Raw genomic sequence first — 18,381 nt, 5'->3', positions numbered from 1 at the left:
ACTAGTATCAAGTTTTTAAAGGGTTATGGAATGCAGATGCTATGGAACAATTCAGCTATAAACAGTACGAATGGGGTTAAACCATAGGCAATAGATTAATAGATGAAAGGAAATAACTTTTGGGTGGTGTGGGTTGAACTCAATCGACTAACGTGTATCTTTTACAATCCATTGTAAGTTCAATAGCAAGAATGTTGGTTCATAACCTTGAATAAACCTTCAAGTCTTTGTGTGTTGTATCCATCCTTGGTATAAAGATGCAGAACTGCAACTACTTGTCTAGAATACTATATTCAGAGTCCTAATACTGAGCGTGCAAGTGGAGCTGAGATTCTAGCTAATGGATCTCTACTGCTTTTCCTCTTGGTGGGACCTGGGAATTAAGTGTTCTCCAAGAACTACAGAGATAAATATTGTGGCCTAGGTGTTTTATTTTCATGGTAGTTTTAGGCTTTCATTTGGTTTGTGAGTTTCATATCACATCTGTTCTTGTTTTCAGCAAAGTGTTTATAAGGTGTGCACTTAATTCTAAATATTAAGCTAATAATATTCTGAAGACAACACAAGCACTTGATTGGAATTACTAGTTCTGGAGTTTAAAAACTGAAACCAATTTTTTTTTTAATGCAGCAAACAAGCTGTGGAAATGACTGCGTTCATGGGGAACACGAGAAGATGCACATCAAATGTTTATGCAAAGACTCCAGATGGAGGCTGGGGCTGGATCATAGCTGTTGCCTTTTTCTTCATAGAAGTATTCACATATGGGATAATTAAGTCGTTTGGCGTTTTCTTTTATGACCTAATGACTTATTTCGATGAGTCCAACAGCAGAGTGTCCTGGATATTATCTATCCTTGCATTTGTAATGATGTTTACAGGTATGGAGGACTTTCAGTATCTCTGTTTTTGGTAATGTTCACTTTTCTGGTTTTGAGTAGAATTTATCAAATATTATCCTTGACAATTTGCAGTAGCCTGCAGATTCCATTTATAGTACTGATAATATTTATACAATTGGGTTTGGCACCCCCAAGAAAAGGAGTATTAAAAATCTGGAAATTACAGCTGCAATCCCACACAACTGTTATGGTTTTTAAAAATGCAGTTCTGGCAAAAGTTCCAGAAATACTAAAGGTTTTTCAATGTCATTTATCTGTTGAAGTTTAGACTAGCGTATATGTTAGTATCACCACTGCTAAATGTTTTTATGGAAAGTTTTTTTTTAGTCACTGTTTGAGGCTTGAGGAAAAGGAAGAAATATGCACTGAACAGAACCAAAAGTGAACACTGAAAAGATAAATATATGTAAATATTGAATGATTGGAGAAGGTTCTAAGGGTGATTCAGATTATTAACTTATTCTATATAGTTTACTCCAAGTAATTCCAAATAAATTCAGTAATGCATGGGAAGGGAAGAAATTAATTAATCCAGTCACTCAAATTATCCAATATAATGGCCGTAATTTTATACAAGTGCAACAAATCCAAATTATCCAATAATTCAAATTAATTGAGATCAAATTTAAGAGTAGAGTGTACCTTAATTTGAATACTGTAGATTCTGTCTTAGCTCTGAAAAGTGACTGAGTATTTCAGCAACGCAAATTTACCCCTGACCTTTTTGTGCTTCATAGATCCAGTTTAAGTTATATATTTACTCTATTTAACAGCTTCACAGCTTGTATAGCCATTGCTATTTCAAAAGAACTTGCATTGTGTTTAATTATACTGCAGATAGAATAATCTTTTAATGTGGCAGACAGAGAGGCAGATATATTGCATACTCCAAGACTTACGGATATATTTTCATATTGTTGAAGTTCAAGTATGGATGTAAAGGTGCTCTTTCTTTAGGAAGATTTCATTAAGTACTCTTGCACATGAATTTAGCCAAAAACATTTACCCTAACTTGTTTATGTAATTTCCACTTCCCTATATCTTCTAACTTATCTTAACTAGTCTTCCTGTACAGTATTTATATCTTTCTTTCTTTATTTATTTAGAAATACTGCACTGAAACAGGCCCTTCAGCCCACCGAGTCTGTGCCGACCAACAACCACCTACAGTAATCCCATATTCCCTATCACCTCCCTACACTAGAGGCAATTTACAACGGCCAATTTACCGATCACCTGCAAGTCTTTGGATGTGGGAGGAAACCGGAGCACCCGGCGAAAACCCACGCAGACACAGGGAGAACTTGCAAACTCCGCACAGGCAGTACCCAGAATCGAACCCGGGTCCCTGGAGCTGTGAGGCTGCGGTGCTAACCACTGCGCCGCTCACATTTATTTCTCATTCATTGTTTTGAAACCATCCCCAGTAACATTAATTCTAACTATCTTGTTAAAATACTTGAGTTAAGTTCACCCTGTTTCTAAATCCATTTACTTTTCCAATTTGCGTTTGTTTCTTTTCAAATCCACTGATCTTTCATATTCTTTTTGTTTCCCCCATTTCATTTTAATTTTTCAGCTCCAAACCTCTCTTCCTTCTCTCTCTTTCCACCCCCTCCACCACCCCTCTATCTCTTGTTTATTTTACCTCTTCCTGATTAAATAAATAGAGATGTTTAACACCTTTCATTTAAAAGGTCAGCTGAACTCCAAAGCTCAATCCAAGTGCAACAACTCAGCCAAATCAGATGCTATGACAACAGGCCTTTTAATTTACAAAAATTGTTCCATGGTCCTTCACATAATTAGGCAAATGGACACTAAGAGTTTAAGGGGGACCTGAAAGGCTGGGGAGATAGATGGGTTAGGGTGGAAATTCTACAGCTTGCACAATTGAGGACATGGCCAATAATGGTGAAGCAAAGGGAGGGGGTGCTCAAGAGTTAGAATGGAAAATTCAAGTGTTTGGTGGGTGGGAGGGGGGTGGTCAATTGCAGGGCTGGAGGAGTTTGCAGAGATATGGGTGAGTGGGACTTAATGTGGGTTAGGAAAAGGGGCAGCAGGGTTTTGGGTGAATTTAAGATTAGAGTGTGGAGAATGACAGGCCGGCCAGGAGAGCATTGGGATAGTGGAGTCTGACTGACAAAAGCATGGATGAGAGTTTAGTGGCAGGTGGGTCGAAGCGGTGATGGAGATGGGTGATGTTACAGAGGTGGAAGTAGGTAGTCTTCTCTTTTAGAGAGGTGGGAAGCTCAACGAGAGGTTGACCAGCATGCCAAGACTGCAAACAGTCTTGTGTAGCCTGAGAGTGGCTTAGCAAGGAGCATGGAATCCGTGTCGAGGTTATGGAGATTGTGACAGGAGCCTATGCTGCTGGTTTTGGTCTTCCCAGTGTTCAATTGGAGGAAATTGAGGCTTATCAACTGGATGTCAGAAAAGCAGGCTAACAACTAAGGCAGTAGACAGTTTGAGGTGTGATCACCATACATGTTGAAGTTGAACCATGTCTACAAAAGACATCACCAAGAGGCAGCATGTAGATGAGGAACAAGAAGCAGCCAGTGCCAGAACCTTGGGAGACCAAAATTTTTGGAAGTAACCATGTGAGGGTGGAAGAGAAGTCATTGCTGGAGATGCTGTGGCTATGATCACATGGGTAAGAATAGAATCAAGCAAAGGCAATCCCATTGAGTTGGATAATGGACAAATGGCATTGGAGGTGGATGATGGGGTCAATCATGTCAAAGCCTACAGAGATGTTTTTATACACAGAGGATATTGTACTGAGGTCATAGTCACATTGGATGTCATTTGTGACTTTTGTAAGGCTGGTTCAGTGCTGTGGCAGAGACGGAAAACTGATTGGAGAGATTCAAACATGGAGTTGTACGCAAGATGGGCACAAAATTTGGAAGTGCCAACAAGAGTAGTTGAGAGAGTGGTAGTTTGCAAAGACAAAAGGATTGAGTGTGTCTTTTTTTTTTGGAGGGGAAGGGGTGATGAGACACTGTTTTTTGAAAGAGAGAGGGAATGTCCATGTTGGCTAGCTTTCAGGCCAGGAAAAGAAGTTAGGTAGACTAGCAACTCTGGGAATGAGAGCAGGGGTAGGGTCTCATGGAGTACATGAGCTTAGAGAGGACATGATGGTGTATAAAGATGTGGGTTCACAAGTAGGACAGGAAATACTGAGGAAGTTTTAGCTTGCTGGGGAAAAAGGAGGAGCAGCAAGGGCAGCCAAAAATTTGATCCTCAAACTACTTTCCAGGTAGCATTGAAACAAAGGTTCTTAAAGTCCCTGAGGAAAAATGCTTACCTTGTCTGTGTATTCCTGTCTGTCAGTTCCTGTTGTACCTTTTTCCTTGGGAAGGAATCAGAGGCAGACTCTTATTACAGCCCAATGCTGGCTATGCTTAAAGCAATTTTTTAGTAATAGAAGTTGCTGCAATGTTTAAATGCAACAATTTGTTCTCACTTGCAATTTGACTGCAGAACTAATAAGTAAACATAATGATTTCATGGGCCTGAAATGTAATGACTTTCATTGCTCAATACAAATTTAGGAACAGTTTATGCTTCCAGAGCACTCAGTAGGTATGATAAAAAGCAAAATACTGCAGATGCTGGAAATCTGAAACACAAGAAATGCTGGAAATACGCAGCAGGTCTGGCAGCATCTGTGGAGTGAGAAGGAGAGTTAATGAAGTTCTGATGAAGGATCACTGACCTGAAACGTTAACTCTGCTTATCTCTCCACAGATGCACTCAATAGGTATGTTGTTCTGGCCTCATTGCAAATCTACTCTTGAATTGTATCTGATTTATCAGTTAGGAAATACAAATTTGTTAGGCAGAATCACAAATAATGGTCTTATTACAACATCTAATGCTTTCTCCCCCATTCCTCCACTTGCCCAGTGAACTGGTGGATGTTAAGAGTTCTTTATCAAAACCTTTTCACAATTTTAGAGTTGGCAGAGAATGCTTCCACTTGTGAGGAAAAGCAAAACTAGAGGTTATCAATATAAGATAGTTGCCAAAAAATCAAATGTGGAATTCAGAAGAAACTTCTTTAATCCAGAGAGGTGAGAATGTGGGACTTGCTACAACAGGGAATAGTTGACCCACCCTGGAATGCTGGCTTTCTTGTACATTCAATGTCTGGTGATCAAAATCTATTTGGGTTAATTGGATCAGGGAGCGATTCTATTGTCTCCAGGCACTGTCTCGTAGTATGCAAATGTTTTCTAGCCACTGCTGATCTCTTTAAACAAGTCATCTCTTCACTCCAGCAAGTTTAAAATTAATGGTCATATGACAAAATTAATATGCCTCATTCGTGGCAGGTGGGCTGTTCATGACACAATTAGTTTAGATGCATTTAAGGGTAAGCTAGATAAGGATATAAGGAAGAAGGGAATGGAAGATGATGCTGAGAGTTAGATGAGGCTTGAATGGAGCATCTGTTTCTGTGCGATATTTTATATGTAATAATGCTAGGAACTTGCAGCTATATCTCTCAATTTTGCATTCAAGTTAAAAATGCTCGCACTGAAGCTTTTTAAGTGTCATCTGCTCTATTTGCAGTGTGCTTGCAGACAATATTGTGTCCTAGAACACTGCAATTTGTATGCAATAATTCAGACCAAGTTGTTGTCTTGTATGCCAGGGTTGCAGCATACACTAGATTATCAGAACATTTTGGTCTGTCCCACGAATCAACAGATATTGTCTAGCCTTTTCCACAACCACCAGGCTCACCTTGAAATTTGATGTTAATGGTGATTTTGTAGATTTATTGTCCACATTCAATTGTGCACTCTGATACAGTGAAAAATATGTGGAACAGAGAGCCAGACATGAAGATTCATTAAGAAAGTTACAACTTTGAATAAGCAAATATTTGAAAGATAAATGTAGAAGATGAAAAAATTGAGTTATAAGTATTGCTGCTGATTAGCTATCATGCAGTGGGCACTAGTTCAATGTCTTGTGCTGATGTGTTGCTAATCTCAGCTGGATTGCTTTGGATGATTAAAAAGCAGAAGTCATACACTTCCTCATTAGGGTGGGAAAAAAAATTAGGATAACTATCCCTTTCCTGCAGATTGGCTCCATACTTGGGATGCTTTGGAGCAATGTGCTCATTTTGTCAGCTAGTCGTTGCATCATCTTGGTGAGCTTATATAGCTGGAGAGAAAATTACAAAAAAAATTCAAAAACACTGCTGGAAAATTACAATACTAGCCAAAGTCAGTTACTCTGCTAAGATTATCAAACAGAAAAATAAAACAAACAAAAATGAAAATAATTTTGGTAAGTTTCTCTGTCTCCAAGCCATTTTTCTTTCTTTTCTTCCCCTGCATTTGATCCCTTGTAGCCTGTTGTAGTTTCTCTTTACTCCACCATCTCCCTATCTGTGAAAGCATATTGCGTTCTATTTTTCTTGGAGATTCATTAAAAGTACATGTAGCAAGTTAAAGTCCCATTCACCAAGTGCTTTGTTTTTTTTTTAAACTCTCATCACACCCAGGTCATGGCCACATCAGTTAATACTGCTTGCCATTTTAAATACAGTTTTGATCTCCTTAGTTTGATCCAATAGAGAAATAAAAATATATTCCACAATGATACATCACTTAATAACTTCCTACTCGCACATGATTTTTCACAATATTAAAATAGGAAATATAATACTCATAATAACTAGAAATAGGAAAGGACTATAAGGGCTTTAAAAATTCACATGCAGTTTTATCATTACCTACTTGCCTTCTGTACTTTAACATTCGGATATATCCCAACTTCCTCAAAAATGTACGTTTTTGACATCACTTCATTCTCAAACTTACAAATAAATTTGAGATATTAATACTAAACAGATACGATGCTGAAAACTAGAACAATGCATAATTTACCATCTCCATGAATAAGTGGATCAATTCTGCTTAACCCTCGCCCTAGTGCTGTATTATGCAGTGAGTTACCAAGGATTAAAGAGGAACTTATTTGATCAGTTCTCCGTCAAAACCAGATAAGATATACTAGATTTTAATTATACATTGTTGATTCCAGTAGAAAACATTGTGGGGAAATGCAGCTTAAATTTTATCCAGTACAGGAAAATTATTATCAAAGATGTTACATGGTTAGTGATGCTTGTTATCTCCCAGGGTAGATAGCTGCAGTGGTTAACTTAGCTAAAGTGTCATAATTGAATGCTATGTGAAAATGCCATAAATTCTTTTTTGTCCAATGATATTAAAAATATTAAACGTTACATTGCCAAGATTATTTATAAACATAAGATTTTGTGTTTTTCTTTTAAATCTCTTTCCCACAGCAAAACAGGTTTCAGCTAGTGCCTGCTAAACATTCTCTTACTCCACTTCGGCTCAAGAATTTAGGTCACGAAAGAATCTGCTGAATCCAGTTAAAGTGAAACGTTAACAAACGTCAACACTACCAGACAAAGAGAAGACTGAACAGCACTTCTGTGTACCAGTACAGTACCTAATGAACCACATGCAAACTAGAAAAAATCAAGAACAGTATAAAATTCAATGCAGTAATTCTGGCTGAATTCATAAAATGGAAGTCAGGGTTGAGTTTATTGTAAGTTCTAATCCTTAATTTTATTAATCGGTGGACAGTGGAGAAAGCAAGACACAAAATGTTGCATGAAAATGATGCAATTTTCTATTTTGCTGCAATTGAGAGAATACACTTTGCAAATGTTTGGAACAACTTGATTTATAGAGGATTTTCACAATCAGCACACCTCTTTAAAAAGTTGTTACAAACTATTATGGTGAGAGAGAGGCAAACATTAAAAAATGGATGCTGTTGACCAGAATTGATGGATATTTGCAGATATATTTAGTATAATTTGTTTAGATCCTTGGTGTGGTATGGTCAGGAGGAAAAAGTTCAAGCTCAAGAAAATCTCAACCTGTGCTATAATGTTTCTGGCTGGCTTGATAGGAGATTAACTTTAGCAATGCTGGAAAGACCACTTCCCTCAGCCATTTTCCTTTCCCCTCCCAATTCATCACCTCAGCAATGAATTAGATAAAACGGTTAAACATCAGTTGAGATTGCTATTCAGATTGGTTTCCTTGTTAAGCAGCAGCTTGAAAGCCACAGCACTCGTCACTCAAGCTAAGGGAATCCAGAGGTATGTATGTATGTTGACAAGTTTAAAATAGGTCTAAAATGCTGTAGTTTGTGCTCTTCTCCAAGGCCAGTGGAGAGAGGTTAAGAAAGATACTTTTATTTAGGAGTGGAGAAAAGCTAGACCACTACTTTTCACTTGCCTTTCTTTTTTTTTATTCGTTTGTGGGATGTGGGTGTCACTGACTTAGCTAGCTTACTGCCTGGTAATATTGTGATTTTTTTTTTTTTAATCTACAAGATCTTCTCAGAATAAATGAGTAAGAAGCAAACTTTGACTTGCCATCTATGAAATGTCAATCACAAATGAATTATCCTTTAGAACCATTTAATAACTATCAAGAATCATTTTAGTGTTTTGAAATTAAGTTACTACTTTTGTTGTGGGTCTTTTTTTTTAAACTTTGCTTTAGAAATGCTAGAGATCCTGAAATTATTGTTCGACCTAAAATTTCATTGTAGCTTTTAGGACACTTGTAATCCCTACTTCCTACCTGGCTAAACACTGATTTTTAATTTTTCTCTTACTGCTTCAGTGTTTACACTTTCTAAAAAAAAAAAAATCAGTTGGAGTATTAGGCTGTGAAATCCACAGCATTTGACCCTGAAAGTGGGGGTGGAGAAACAAACTTATTTAATGAGGATTATGTCTATGATTTTACAATTGGAAAATGTAGGTGCATTTTTTTTGGATAAGCTATTTTCTTAGTATGATGCATGGGTGTTAACTTTGTTCCATCATATTTTAATGGCATAGATTAAAATACAGATTTTTAACTGAGTTGGGAGGAGCAGGGGGTTGGAGATGAGCGAGAAGCCTCCAAGGCATCTCCTCCTCATTAACTACTGGGCTTTATTTCAATATGACTGACAGGCTGCCCACCGAGTACGTTGGAACATAGGTATAGGAGTAGGCCATTCTGCCACTCAAGCCTGTTCCACCATTCAGTTAGATCATGGCTGCTCTGTATCTTAAATCCTTCTAACCACCATGGTTCCATATCCCTTAGACATATCTGATGTGTTGTAATCTATCCACTCCTATACAGACTGGTTTAAAACAAGTATGTATACCATTTTCTGTACAGGTAAAGATGACAAATCAACTAATGTTTTATTTTTTTTCTCATTTTCTTCCATCTCAAAATTATTTTCATCCCTTCCCCTCTTTAGGTCCACCGTGCCATTCACTCTACCCCAGAAGAGAAAGTGGACAGGCAATCTGCTCCCAGAGCTCTAACAATGCCACTCTAACTGGCTGCTAGGAGTTGTGCGTGAGTGGCCTGGGGCGGGGGGGGGGGGGTGAGTGTGTATGTGTGTGTGTGAGAGAGAGAGTGAATGTGTTTGTGTTCCTTCTTCCTTTCCTTTGTGTACCCATCTTTCTCTGTTTTTTCCAAACACTGTGATCGCCCTCTGTTGTTTGCCTCTGCTTGTGAACTATGGGAATCATAAGCGCAATCCTGCGTGCTGCCATCTAAACTCAATCACACTCCCCAAAACACCACTATGGGTTGTGATTGTGCTTCCATGCACTTCACTCCTTCAAAACTGATATTAAACTCAATAAAATTCAACAATGTTAACTAGTACCAGTGGGATAACTCTTATGTGTGTGTAAATGGCACCATAAACATCTGCTTTTACTTAGGCATACAATTATACTTCTCAAACCATTTACACAATGGAGACACATAGGCTTGCTTGGTGACTATTTGGAACTGTGGTAGTAATCTAATAGCAATAAAACTAAAATAGTTTAGCTTAGCATATGCTACTGCTATTTCTGTGGCTGAATCCAAGGTTACATTTTCCATCATGAAGCCTACATGTCTTCTACTCGTTTTATTTGAGAAATTATTTCCTGTAATATCCAAAATTCTGCGTGTTTCAAAGCTGGATTTCCACAGTTGCTTTATATTCATTCCTGTCTCAGCCCTAACACACTGGTAGAACCAAAAGAATCACTTGTTAGAAATTGCATCACACTGCATCCATTTCTCAGGTGCTGCACAGGAACTGAAGGCCCTCAAATGGAGGGCAGGCAGCCCACCATTTTGGGTAAGGACAAACAAGAGGCAATTCTTTACCCACTCCTGAAGCAGGAGTTGACCCCTTTTGAATATGCAAATAATGGGCCTAAAGTCTTAGGCAGCCAGCACCACTGTGAGCATAGCTCTGTATCCAGCCGTAAGGATTGCCTGAAGTAACTTAATGTGCAGTTGGGAGGACCAGGAATGCTCTCACCTCCACACTAAGGAATCTTCCTAATTGCTGCCATTCAGAGCCATCCCCAGCACCACACCACCCCGGCCTCACTGACCATCTATTGTTTCACCCTCCCCTGTCCCCAACTGGACCTGCGGACCTTGCCTGAGGGCTACTATGGTGTTAGCTGCCTCATTTCTTACTAGTCCTCTGCACTCTTTGGTGCTTTGCAAACATATTGCGAACAATTTTTTATTCCTTTGAAAAAGTCTTATTTATTTCCCTTATGCTTATTACAAAAGGCTCAGTTTGCTGTCAAAGATTTACATTTTTTAAAATTCAAATTAGAATGAGGGAAGACCTTTTCCCTTTCTCTCTCTGTCTCTCTCTCTCTCTCTTCAAGTTGTAAGCAACGATTAATTATCTTTTCTAATGAACCAAGTGAGATAATTAGTGGGGTTCAAAATTCAACATTTTAAAAAAGAATGAACTAATATTAAATTGACCAGCTGTAATATTGAACATGGGGAGAGTTAGTCTTCTGGTGAAGCAGGGTTGCAGGGCTGCATTTTACCATGGGCAGATGGAACTTGGCCACCGACATGAAAGTCAGCAGTGAATGCACTTCTGCCTAGCCCGGGGATCCGACCAGTATTTTACGGGTCCCCGGGCTTTAATTGTCCTGAGGCGGGACTTCCACCCGTTTGAGGAAGGAGGTCCCGCCTCAGTGAGCTGCCGGTCAATCAGCGGGCTGGCAGCTCTTAGTTCCAGCAGCGCCACCAGGAGTGGTAGCCACTGCTGGGACCACAGTCCAGCCGACTGAGGATGATGCCATGGAGTCAGGACTAAAGGTATGTTGGGGTTGCCTCATTGGGCGGGGGGAGGGGGGGGGGGGAAGGATCGGTGATGCCGGCGAGGCAAGGGTAGTCGTTTGGGGGGAGGGGGGGGGGGGGGAGAGGCAGGAGGGTCTTGATTCCAGGGTGTGGGTTGGGAGGTGGGGGCGGCCCTCAATCGGGCATCCTGCGCCTGACTGCTATGGCACCACCCCCACCCCCCGGGCGCCCAGAAAGGCCGGCAGCTATCGCTGGGCGGCCTTTCACGTCCCCAGCTTGCCACGGGTAAAATACCCGTGGAGGCGAGCAAGGGCCCTTAAGTAGCCACGTAAAGGCCTTGATTGGCCTCGGGCAGGCGGGCCGTTTCCTGCCCCCCCCCCCAGCTGTAAAGTTGGCAGGAGCGGGGCGGGAAGGCCTCCCAGAGCCTCCCACTCAATTTCATGCTGCCCCCACGCCACCATCCGACCTGCTGGGGCAGCGTAAAATTCAGGGTGGGAGATACCTGGGCCAGGCATACAGAAATAATTTTAAAGTTATACATTCTGTCTTTTATTTCTATGTATACTTGATTTGATGTGATTTACTTGTATATTTAAATCACAAAACTTGCAGCAATTGAGAGGCAAGAGATGTTGTTAGTTGGAGCATAGGAGTTTCTTTGTAGTATAAACTGAGGCATTGTGAAACGTGAAATGCAAAACCATGATACTACAACACCTTACAAAAGCAAAATATGCAGGTGCTGGAAATGTGAAACAATAACAGCAAATGCTGGGCATACTCAGCAGGTCAAGCAGTATCACTGACTTAAGTATTGCCAGCATTTTCTGTTTTTACTATAACACCTTGACTGGGGGCATATTTATTTAAAAGGCAAATTTCATAATAAAAGTGGACATGGTTGGACTTTGTTCTGTATTTGTGCCCAAATATACATGCAATCAGGCCACAAATCACATACGCTGCCTAAATCAATCCCTGCACTCAAACACATTCCTGCCCATAATGGCCCAGCCCTAAGTTAGAGCATTGTATGCAAGTTTCCTTCAGTTGTGCTTGCTCAGAAATCTTCAAATTACTAGATTTTCAGGCACAGCAGGAAGCTACCATTTTTCTAGGGTTTTATTGCAATTTTGAGCATTTTTAAAACATTGATCCACTTTGAAAATGGCGCTGTATTTTGTTTCTTTAAATACATTTTTTACTTTTCCAATTGTAGGTTATTGAAACGTGCTATGGCTAATGGGCGTGAACGATGGTTAAATGGCCTGAAACTTTGTTTAATACTTAAGGAAGAAATATATGGTGCTTTCTTTGGGCCCCAATTGTTATTGCTTATTTACACCAAGTTTTACTTTGGGTCGATTCTCAGGAAATTTGAGCGAAATTTGACATCAGAGTGGGTGCATTTTCAGGTTGAGACCACAAAGGAAATTGCTACTAGGAATTTGTAATGGAAAAAATGATGTGCAGTGTGTGCAAATGTAAATTTTTGTAGGTTAATCAGTACAAATATTTACTGTTTCTATCAACTTAATGGTTGATTATTAAACATCTGTACAATATTGTGCACAGCAGTACTGTTTAGCAATGTGCACATTCATTAAGTGCAGGTTTTCTATATATCTAAATCTTTAGACAAGACTGTAGACAAACTATTTAAGGTGCATTTTCTATAGTACTAACTTTTAAATATTTTGGGTGGGTGAGAAGCTTTTCAAGGCGAGCAATGCCAGCGAATGAGATGGATTATTTTTACTTGGACACAGACCCAAGAATTCAACCATATAGTGTCATTGGCCTCACAGCACCTGTTTCTCCAGTTCTAAACAGCCTCATAAGCTTCCAATATAGCGTGTGGGGAACCCCAGTTTTCGGTACTTTAGTACCACATGTGAAGGGCTGGCCAACTTGAAGCCACAACTGCATAATTTGGTTTGCTGTTGCATTGTGGGTACTCTTAGAGAGCCCACCTGTTGGGCCGTAACCAACAAGATAGAAGGAGCAAGTGTGCTGACACTGGCCACCACTTCGTTTCTATCCGGTAATCCCCCAATGTCACTTACCTTAGTGCTGCTGCTGTCACTGGCCCAATCTTCAATCCCATGAGCTGCCTTTGCACCATGGGCCTCACCATATAGATACAAGGATTGCTCTTTGGGCCTTTCACGCTCAAAAATGGGCATACCCAAATTTCTAAATCCAAGCATCAGCACTTGCCGGCCAAGTCAGAGGCAAAAAATCATCTTCATCAATTTGCTTTCACCCTAATCTTGAAATGTGCACTTTCATTGTCCTACTGCCATCATCCTGTCGCCTGAGTGAGATTAACAGATTTAGCAATCAACAAGACTGTTTTATGACTACATGAACTAGCAACCAACCTGATTTCACATTGGACCTTTACAACTTCACTGTTCAGTGTACATTTTATTTTGATAAATGTCACTTAAATATATGAAGTAAAAGTAGAACAAATTTTATAGTACTATATACTAATAAGACAAATTGCTTTGCTGTACAACCATGAACAGCACTATATTATGCAAACTACTAGGCTTTAATCTTTACTAGTAACTACAGCACTGTATCTCATTGTGTGTGTTCCAACCATGTGGAGAAGCACTTGCCAATTCCCAAAATGGCATGAGATCAATAACTCAGCAGAGTGGGTGAACGGAATCTGTATTTCACCACTTCATTACATCATGTGTTGCTCTCGCAACATTTTTGTCATGTAACCTAGAGTAAGAAATAATTCTAGGATTACGCAGTCCCTTTTTTTACTTTTAATAATTTCACTGGAAAACTTAATGATCACAACAAGACAGCACTGCATGCATTTTAAAATATGCTTTAAACGTTATAGCTGTCAGACTAACAATGGCATGGGTTCAGTGAATACAAGAAGTTCTGTTCCACAGATGTGCCTACAAGTCAGTCACCACTGCTGACACAGCTTTTTTGAAATGGGTCTTAATGGTGGTTGAGGGATTTTTAACCAAGATTTTTTATTGAATTCAGGCAATTCCAGCAATTAAACTGTTCTGTCTGTACTGATGGTGTCCCTAGTAAAGTCCATATCAAGATGCTCTGAAGTTACAGTTGATATTAGGATGGAGATGCAGATCAGTGTCAGTCAGTCTGTCCCTGTCACAAGGTTGTGGCATGGTCTTTTTCTGATCTTAAGACTAGGAAAAGCAACCATTCTTTCACTAACACAACTAATACAATGGGAATGGAAGAATGCTTATTTTTTTTAAATTATTTTAATTTGTGACTCTTCTGGTTTTTATTCCTTGATCTCTTGTTCATTTTTTTTTTAAACTGCGAGACGTGCAGTTTGTATAGACTAACAGGGATTGCTAGGTAAAATAATCCAGTTATGTTGGAATAATCATTTCTTCATATGATCTTAATCTAAATATCTGCAACTTAATCTGTCTCCATCCTTTTCTACTACAGACATCTTTTTTTGTAACATACTGTGCCTTTTACATAATTATTGACCCAAGGTTTCCTAGCAATTGGACCATTTATAGAAGCAACTCCAAGCCCTTATCAAACAGTGTCAGTGTTATCACTAGGCCTTTTTGGCAATTTATATCATTACACTAACTATACTTGAAACAATATGCTTTTGTGTTATGCTGGTGCACTTCTCATGTAATACCTGTAATTCATTTCAAATTGCTCACAGGACTACCATCCACCAGTAAGAAACCTGCAACCAATGCATTACTTTAGTGTTATACAGCTTAAAGTGCTCATTCCAAACATAAGCAAAATTTGGTATGACAAAATGTGTAATCTATTTGTACTCTTGGTTGTTTTTCCAGTTCAAGTGGACATAATACAATTGTACTTTATTGAAATCCTAGTGACAACACTTCCATGGAGGGCATCTCTCTATTATGGTCTCCTCTTTCTCAGTGGAGCATCTAGATTTTTCTCCAACACCCATTTTTCATTTTTTGTTAATGTACTGCTGTTCCTTGTGAATCATGAAACTTATGATTGAGAGATGCTAAATTCTCTTGCATTTTATTCTGGTGGCTTGTACATTTTTAATAGCTAGTACTTTTCATTTTTGGTTAGGTCTTTCTTAAACATAGCGCTTGCAAAACAACTCTGCAGAAAAGGTGCTTGCATTGCAATAGATTACCTTTTCAGTATCAGACCATGCTATTGTCACAAAGAACACCAAGTACAAAGAAGGTTCATACAAATAATTGGACAGGTACACGCAGCATAATAAACTTCAGGACATTAATCAGTTTATGCACACAGACATATAATCTAAAGCAATACTTACATTCCATATTATGGAAAATATTGGGAATTTGAACTATTAAAATTATCCAAACTTCACTTAAGCAGTATTATATATTTTTATGCTAACATTTGTTCTTTCTTTCTTTACAGCACCACTTTCCACAATACTAAGTAACCATTTTGGTTACCGCCCAGTAGTGATGCTGGGTGGACTGCTCGTTAGTATGGGAATGATGGCCGCATCGTTTGCACGTGCAATTGTAGAAATGTACATTGCTATTGGCGTTGTCTCAGGTAATTGCCATTCCTAACTGTTCAATCCATATAGATGTTCTGATGGGTTGGAGCAGACCAACCTTTGCCGCACTTATTCTTTATTTAATTTCAAAATGTATGCATTTTCTGCCATTACAATTCCAAAAATGATTGCAACTTTTTGATGCCAAATATTTTACTTCTAGATAGTGAAAATGCTATCTAAATCTGAGAATACTATTATGTACTAGTGTGTTTAATTTTACTTTTGTTTAGTTAACATTTATTTTTCTTATTACACTTCCCACATAAATTTCTGGAAGAGAAGATAGGTAGCTGACATACATTCAGACCTTTACCTATCCTGACCTGGAACCAGCTGGTAGGAGCTGAGGAACATTAGCTCTACCTACAGAGGAATTGCTAACCTCCATGTGGCATGTTTTTCCCACCAATCATCCCCTCCCCACCCCTTGCCGAAAGCTTTGATTGCTGAAATTGTCAAAATGATTTTACTGGCCTTGTAGTACCGTGGATTACTGGGATGATTCCCTGCTTCTAGCACCCAGGTTTCCTCCAAATGAAGGTGGAGGGGTTGCAACTGCAGTATAATTAATACTTAAGCATTCTATGTCCACCACTGAGTGGATCGTCATTACTTAACAGAACATAAGAAATTGTGCAGGATATCAATGCATGAGAAGATTTACATGAGTATAAATATATCCATTGTTCCTGCTTGGAAACTTGCTCTAGTTCACTGGTTCTTCCCAAAGAAGGCAAATCCCTCCTATCCTTCGATCTATTGTCCTACTGTCAATACTTTTTTTTTAAACAAAGGTTACCTTTCTTAAATTTTCCATCATAAATTCTGGTTTAATCGGTGTTTGCAGTGTTTTTTCTTGCATGGCCGTCACATATGTGACATTACGAGCTGTGGTTTTGAAAACTTTGCGAATTCATTTGTCATTTATCTCCTGTGCCAAGCCTGGTATTGTGCACTTTCAAACCTACTACCATCCGATTGGCTTCTACCAAAGCTTAGTTCAAAACTACCTAGTTTCTATTATCTCTGCTGTAGTTGGTAACTCATCCTCTTCTATTAAGTCAAGAACACCCTTGGGCTTTACATTCTCTCTCTTCCTTCACCATATCATTACCTTCCCCTCGGCATTCAACCTCAGTGTTTTTGCTAATGCTTCAATTCTATATTCAAAAATTTGTTTCAGATTACATGCTCTCTATTCTTCAATGCAATGGTTAAATTAATATCCTGATTTTCTTTGGTGCCCATCAACAAGGCAGAGAAATTCTTGTTTCTTTTGCATCCTTTTAAAGGCACAGTTCCTTCAGGTCTCGTGTAAGTTCAACCAACTAACTTCTTTTAACCTCAGTGGTTTCACCCTTAGTTCTTGTTCCCCCTCAAGGCCCCTTGCCTATCCATTGAGATTATCCTAAGAAAATAAACTCCAACCACCCAGACCCCCACCTGAGTAAGAGGGGCCAGGAAATTCAAAAGCCAAAGGGTGCAGTATTTTTTCAGTTTCTGCCTTTCGCCTGTTAAATGAGAAGTGTAACAAACTTAAGACAATAACTCCCAAAGTAGTTGTGTACTGTAGTGGGAGATGAGTGGTGACAGAAGATGCAGTGACGACAAACTTTTTTTTTTCTTTGTGGTGTCTCTGCTGACCACTGTGGCAAAGCACTTAGTCCCTGGAGTTTTAGCTGAAGAGGATCTGGTCTAATGCTGAACTTGCTAAAATAAGTATCATTTGGGGGAGCGTCTAGTAGTAGATCCTGACAACTTCATGAAGTTGCCCAGCATCAGATTGACCTGCTCTGCTCCCTCCACTGCCAACTGGTGCAGCAATTTTGCCACTTGCTCTACATTTTTCACAATAATTCAGACCAGATTCATTGTTGCAGAGATGTATGTAGAAGCCAAATTAATTTGCAAGATTTTATTTCCCCACACAAACCTCATCCAGTGCACCTGATGAGATCTGATGTACATTTGAATTTTCCCTGTATGTAAAGCTGCTGTTTAGACTTCTTAAGATAAACTGGAATTTTGCATTTTAGAGAAGACTTCTCGTGTTTTTTCAGCTGCAGATAAAAAAAAAATAAGTGGACAGCTGTGTGAACAGGAACTTTCCCATACCTCTCTGATCTGGCTGCTACTACCTGACTTGTATGGGTATTAAGAATGTCAACAACAGCAATTATGGCATCTTTACTTACTCCAAGGTTTTCCACTGCTGGGCCCCCAATTAAGGCAATATTGGCACTAAATTCGTCAAACCAAGTGTGCACTCAGTTGGCAGGCTGCTCAGAATCTCCCACTCGTCTTGAACTAGTTCCTGAAATAGAAGCACTTTGTTCATTCTTCCTTTAGATGACAAGGTACTATGTCTACCCTTCTGCAAAATAGTTACTGAGCAACTTAAAAGAGCTTACAAAACTCTGGCCCTTGAGTGATGCTGACGCTGCTGCAACAGGACATGTACAGAGGCCATATAGTTTAGACTTCCTACATCTATACTATAATTATTAATGGAGTAATGGAGCAGCTATTTTAACAAAACAGAGACTTTCAGTGGCAAGTGATACTGAGCTAAACAAGCCTTTCTGAAAATCCAAGGACAACTATTCTGGTCTATGCCAGCACAGGCAGTATAATCACCCAAGTGTCATTCAGGAGCTAGCAAGTAATGACATCTGCAGTGGTAATCAATAGGAT

General features: G+C 39.2%; 2 protein-coding genes across 9 annotated transcripts in view; one reads left to right on the top strand and one right to left on the bottom strand.

Annotated features, from left to right (window-relative positions):
* Window positions 1-18,381, top strand: part of LOC137384352 (monocarboxylate transporter 7-like) — a 38,118-nt gene that overhangs the window by 13,020 nt on the left and 6,717 nt on the right. For 3 of the 8 annotated variants that reach the window (XM_068058253.1, XM_068058254.1, XM_068058252.1), the window contains exons 3-4: window positions 631-881; window positions 15,537-15,680. In XM_068058253.1, the coding sequence (XP_067914354.1) occupies window positions 647-881; window positions 15,537-15,680 (379 nt within the window). In that variant the 5' untranslated portion in view covers window positions 631-646. Of the gene's footprint in view, window positions 1-630; window positions 882-7,243; window positions 9,348-15,536; window positions 15,681-18,381 lie in introns of those variants that run through there. The other 5 variants (XM_068058257.1, XM_068058256.1, XM_068058259.1 and 2 more) reach the window with 5 other exon arrangements.
* Window positions 15,537-18,381, bottom strand: part of LOC137384354 (archaemetzincin-2) — a 98,873-nt gene continuing 96,028 nt past the window's right edge. Inside the window, exon 7 of the mRNA XM_068058264.1 lies at window positions 15,537-18,001. Coding sequence (XP_067914365.1) covers window positions 17,912-18,001 — 90 coding nt within the window. The 3' untranslated portion in view covers window positions 15,537-17,911. The remainder of the gene's footprint in view (window positions 18,002-18,381) is intronic.

The sequence above is a fragment of the Heterodontus francisci genome, chromosome 26 (genome assembly GCF_036365525.1).
Source record: "Heterodontus francisci isolate sHetFra1 chromosome 26, sHetFra1.hap1, whole genome shotgun sequence".
NCBI classification, from domain to species: Eukaryota; Metazoa; Chordata; class Chondrichthyes; order Heterodontiformes; family Heterodontidae; genus Heterodontus; species Heterodontus francisci.
The sequence above is the reverse complement of the archived record's forward strand: the minus strand, read 5'-3'. Positions and strand labels throughout refer to the sequence as shown.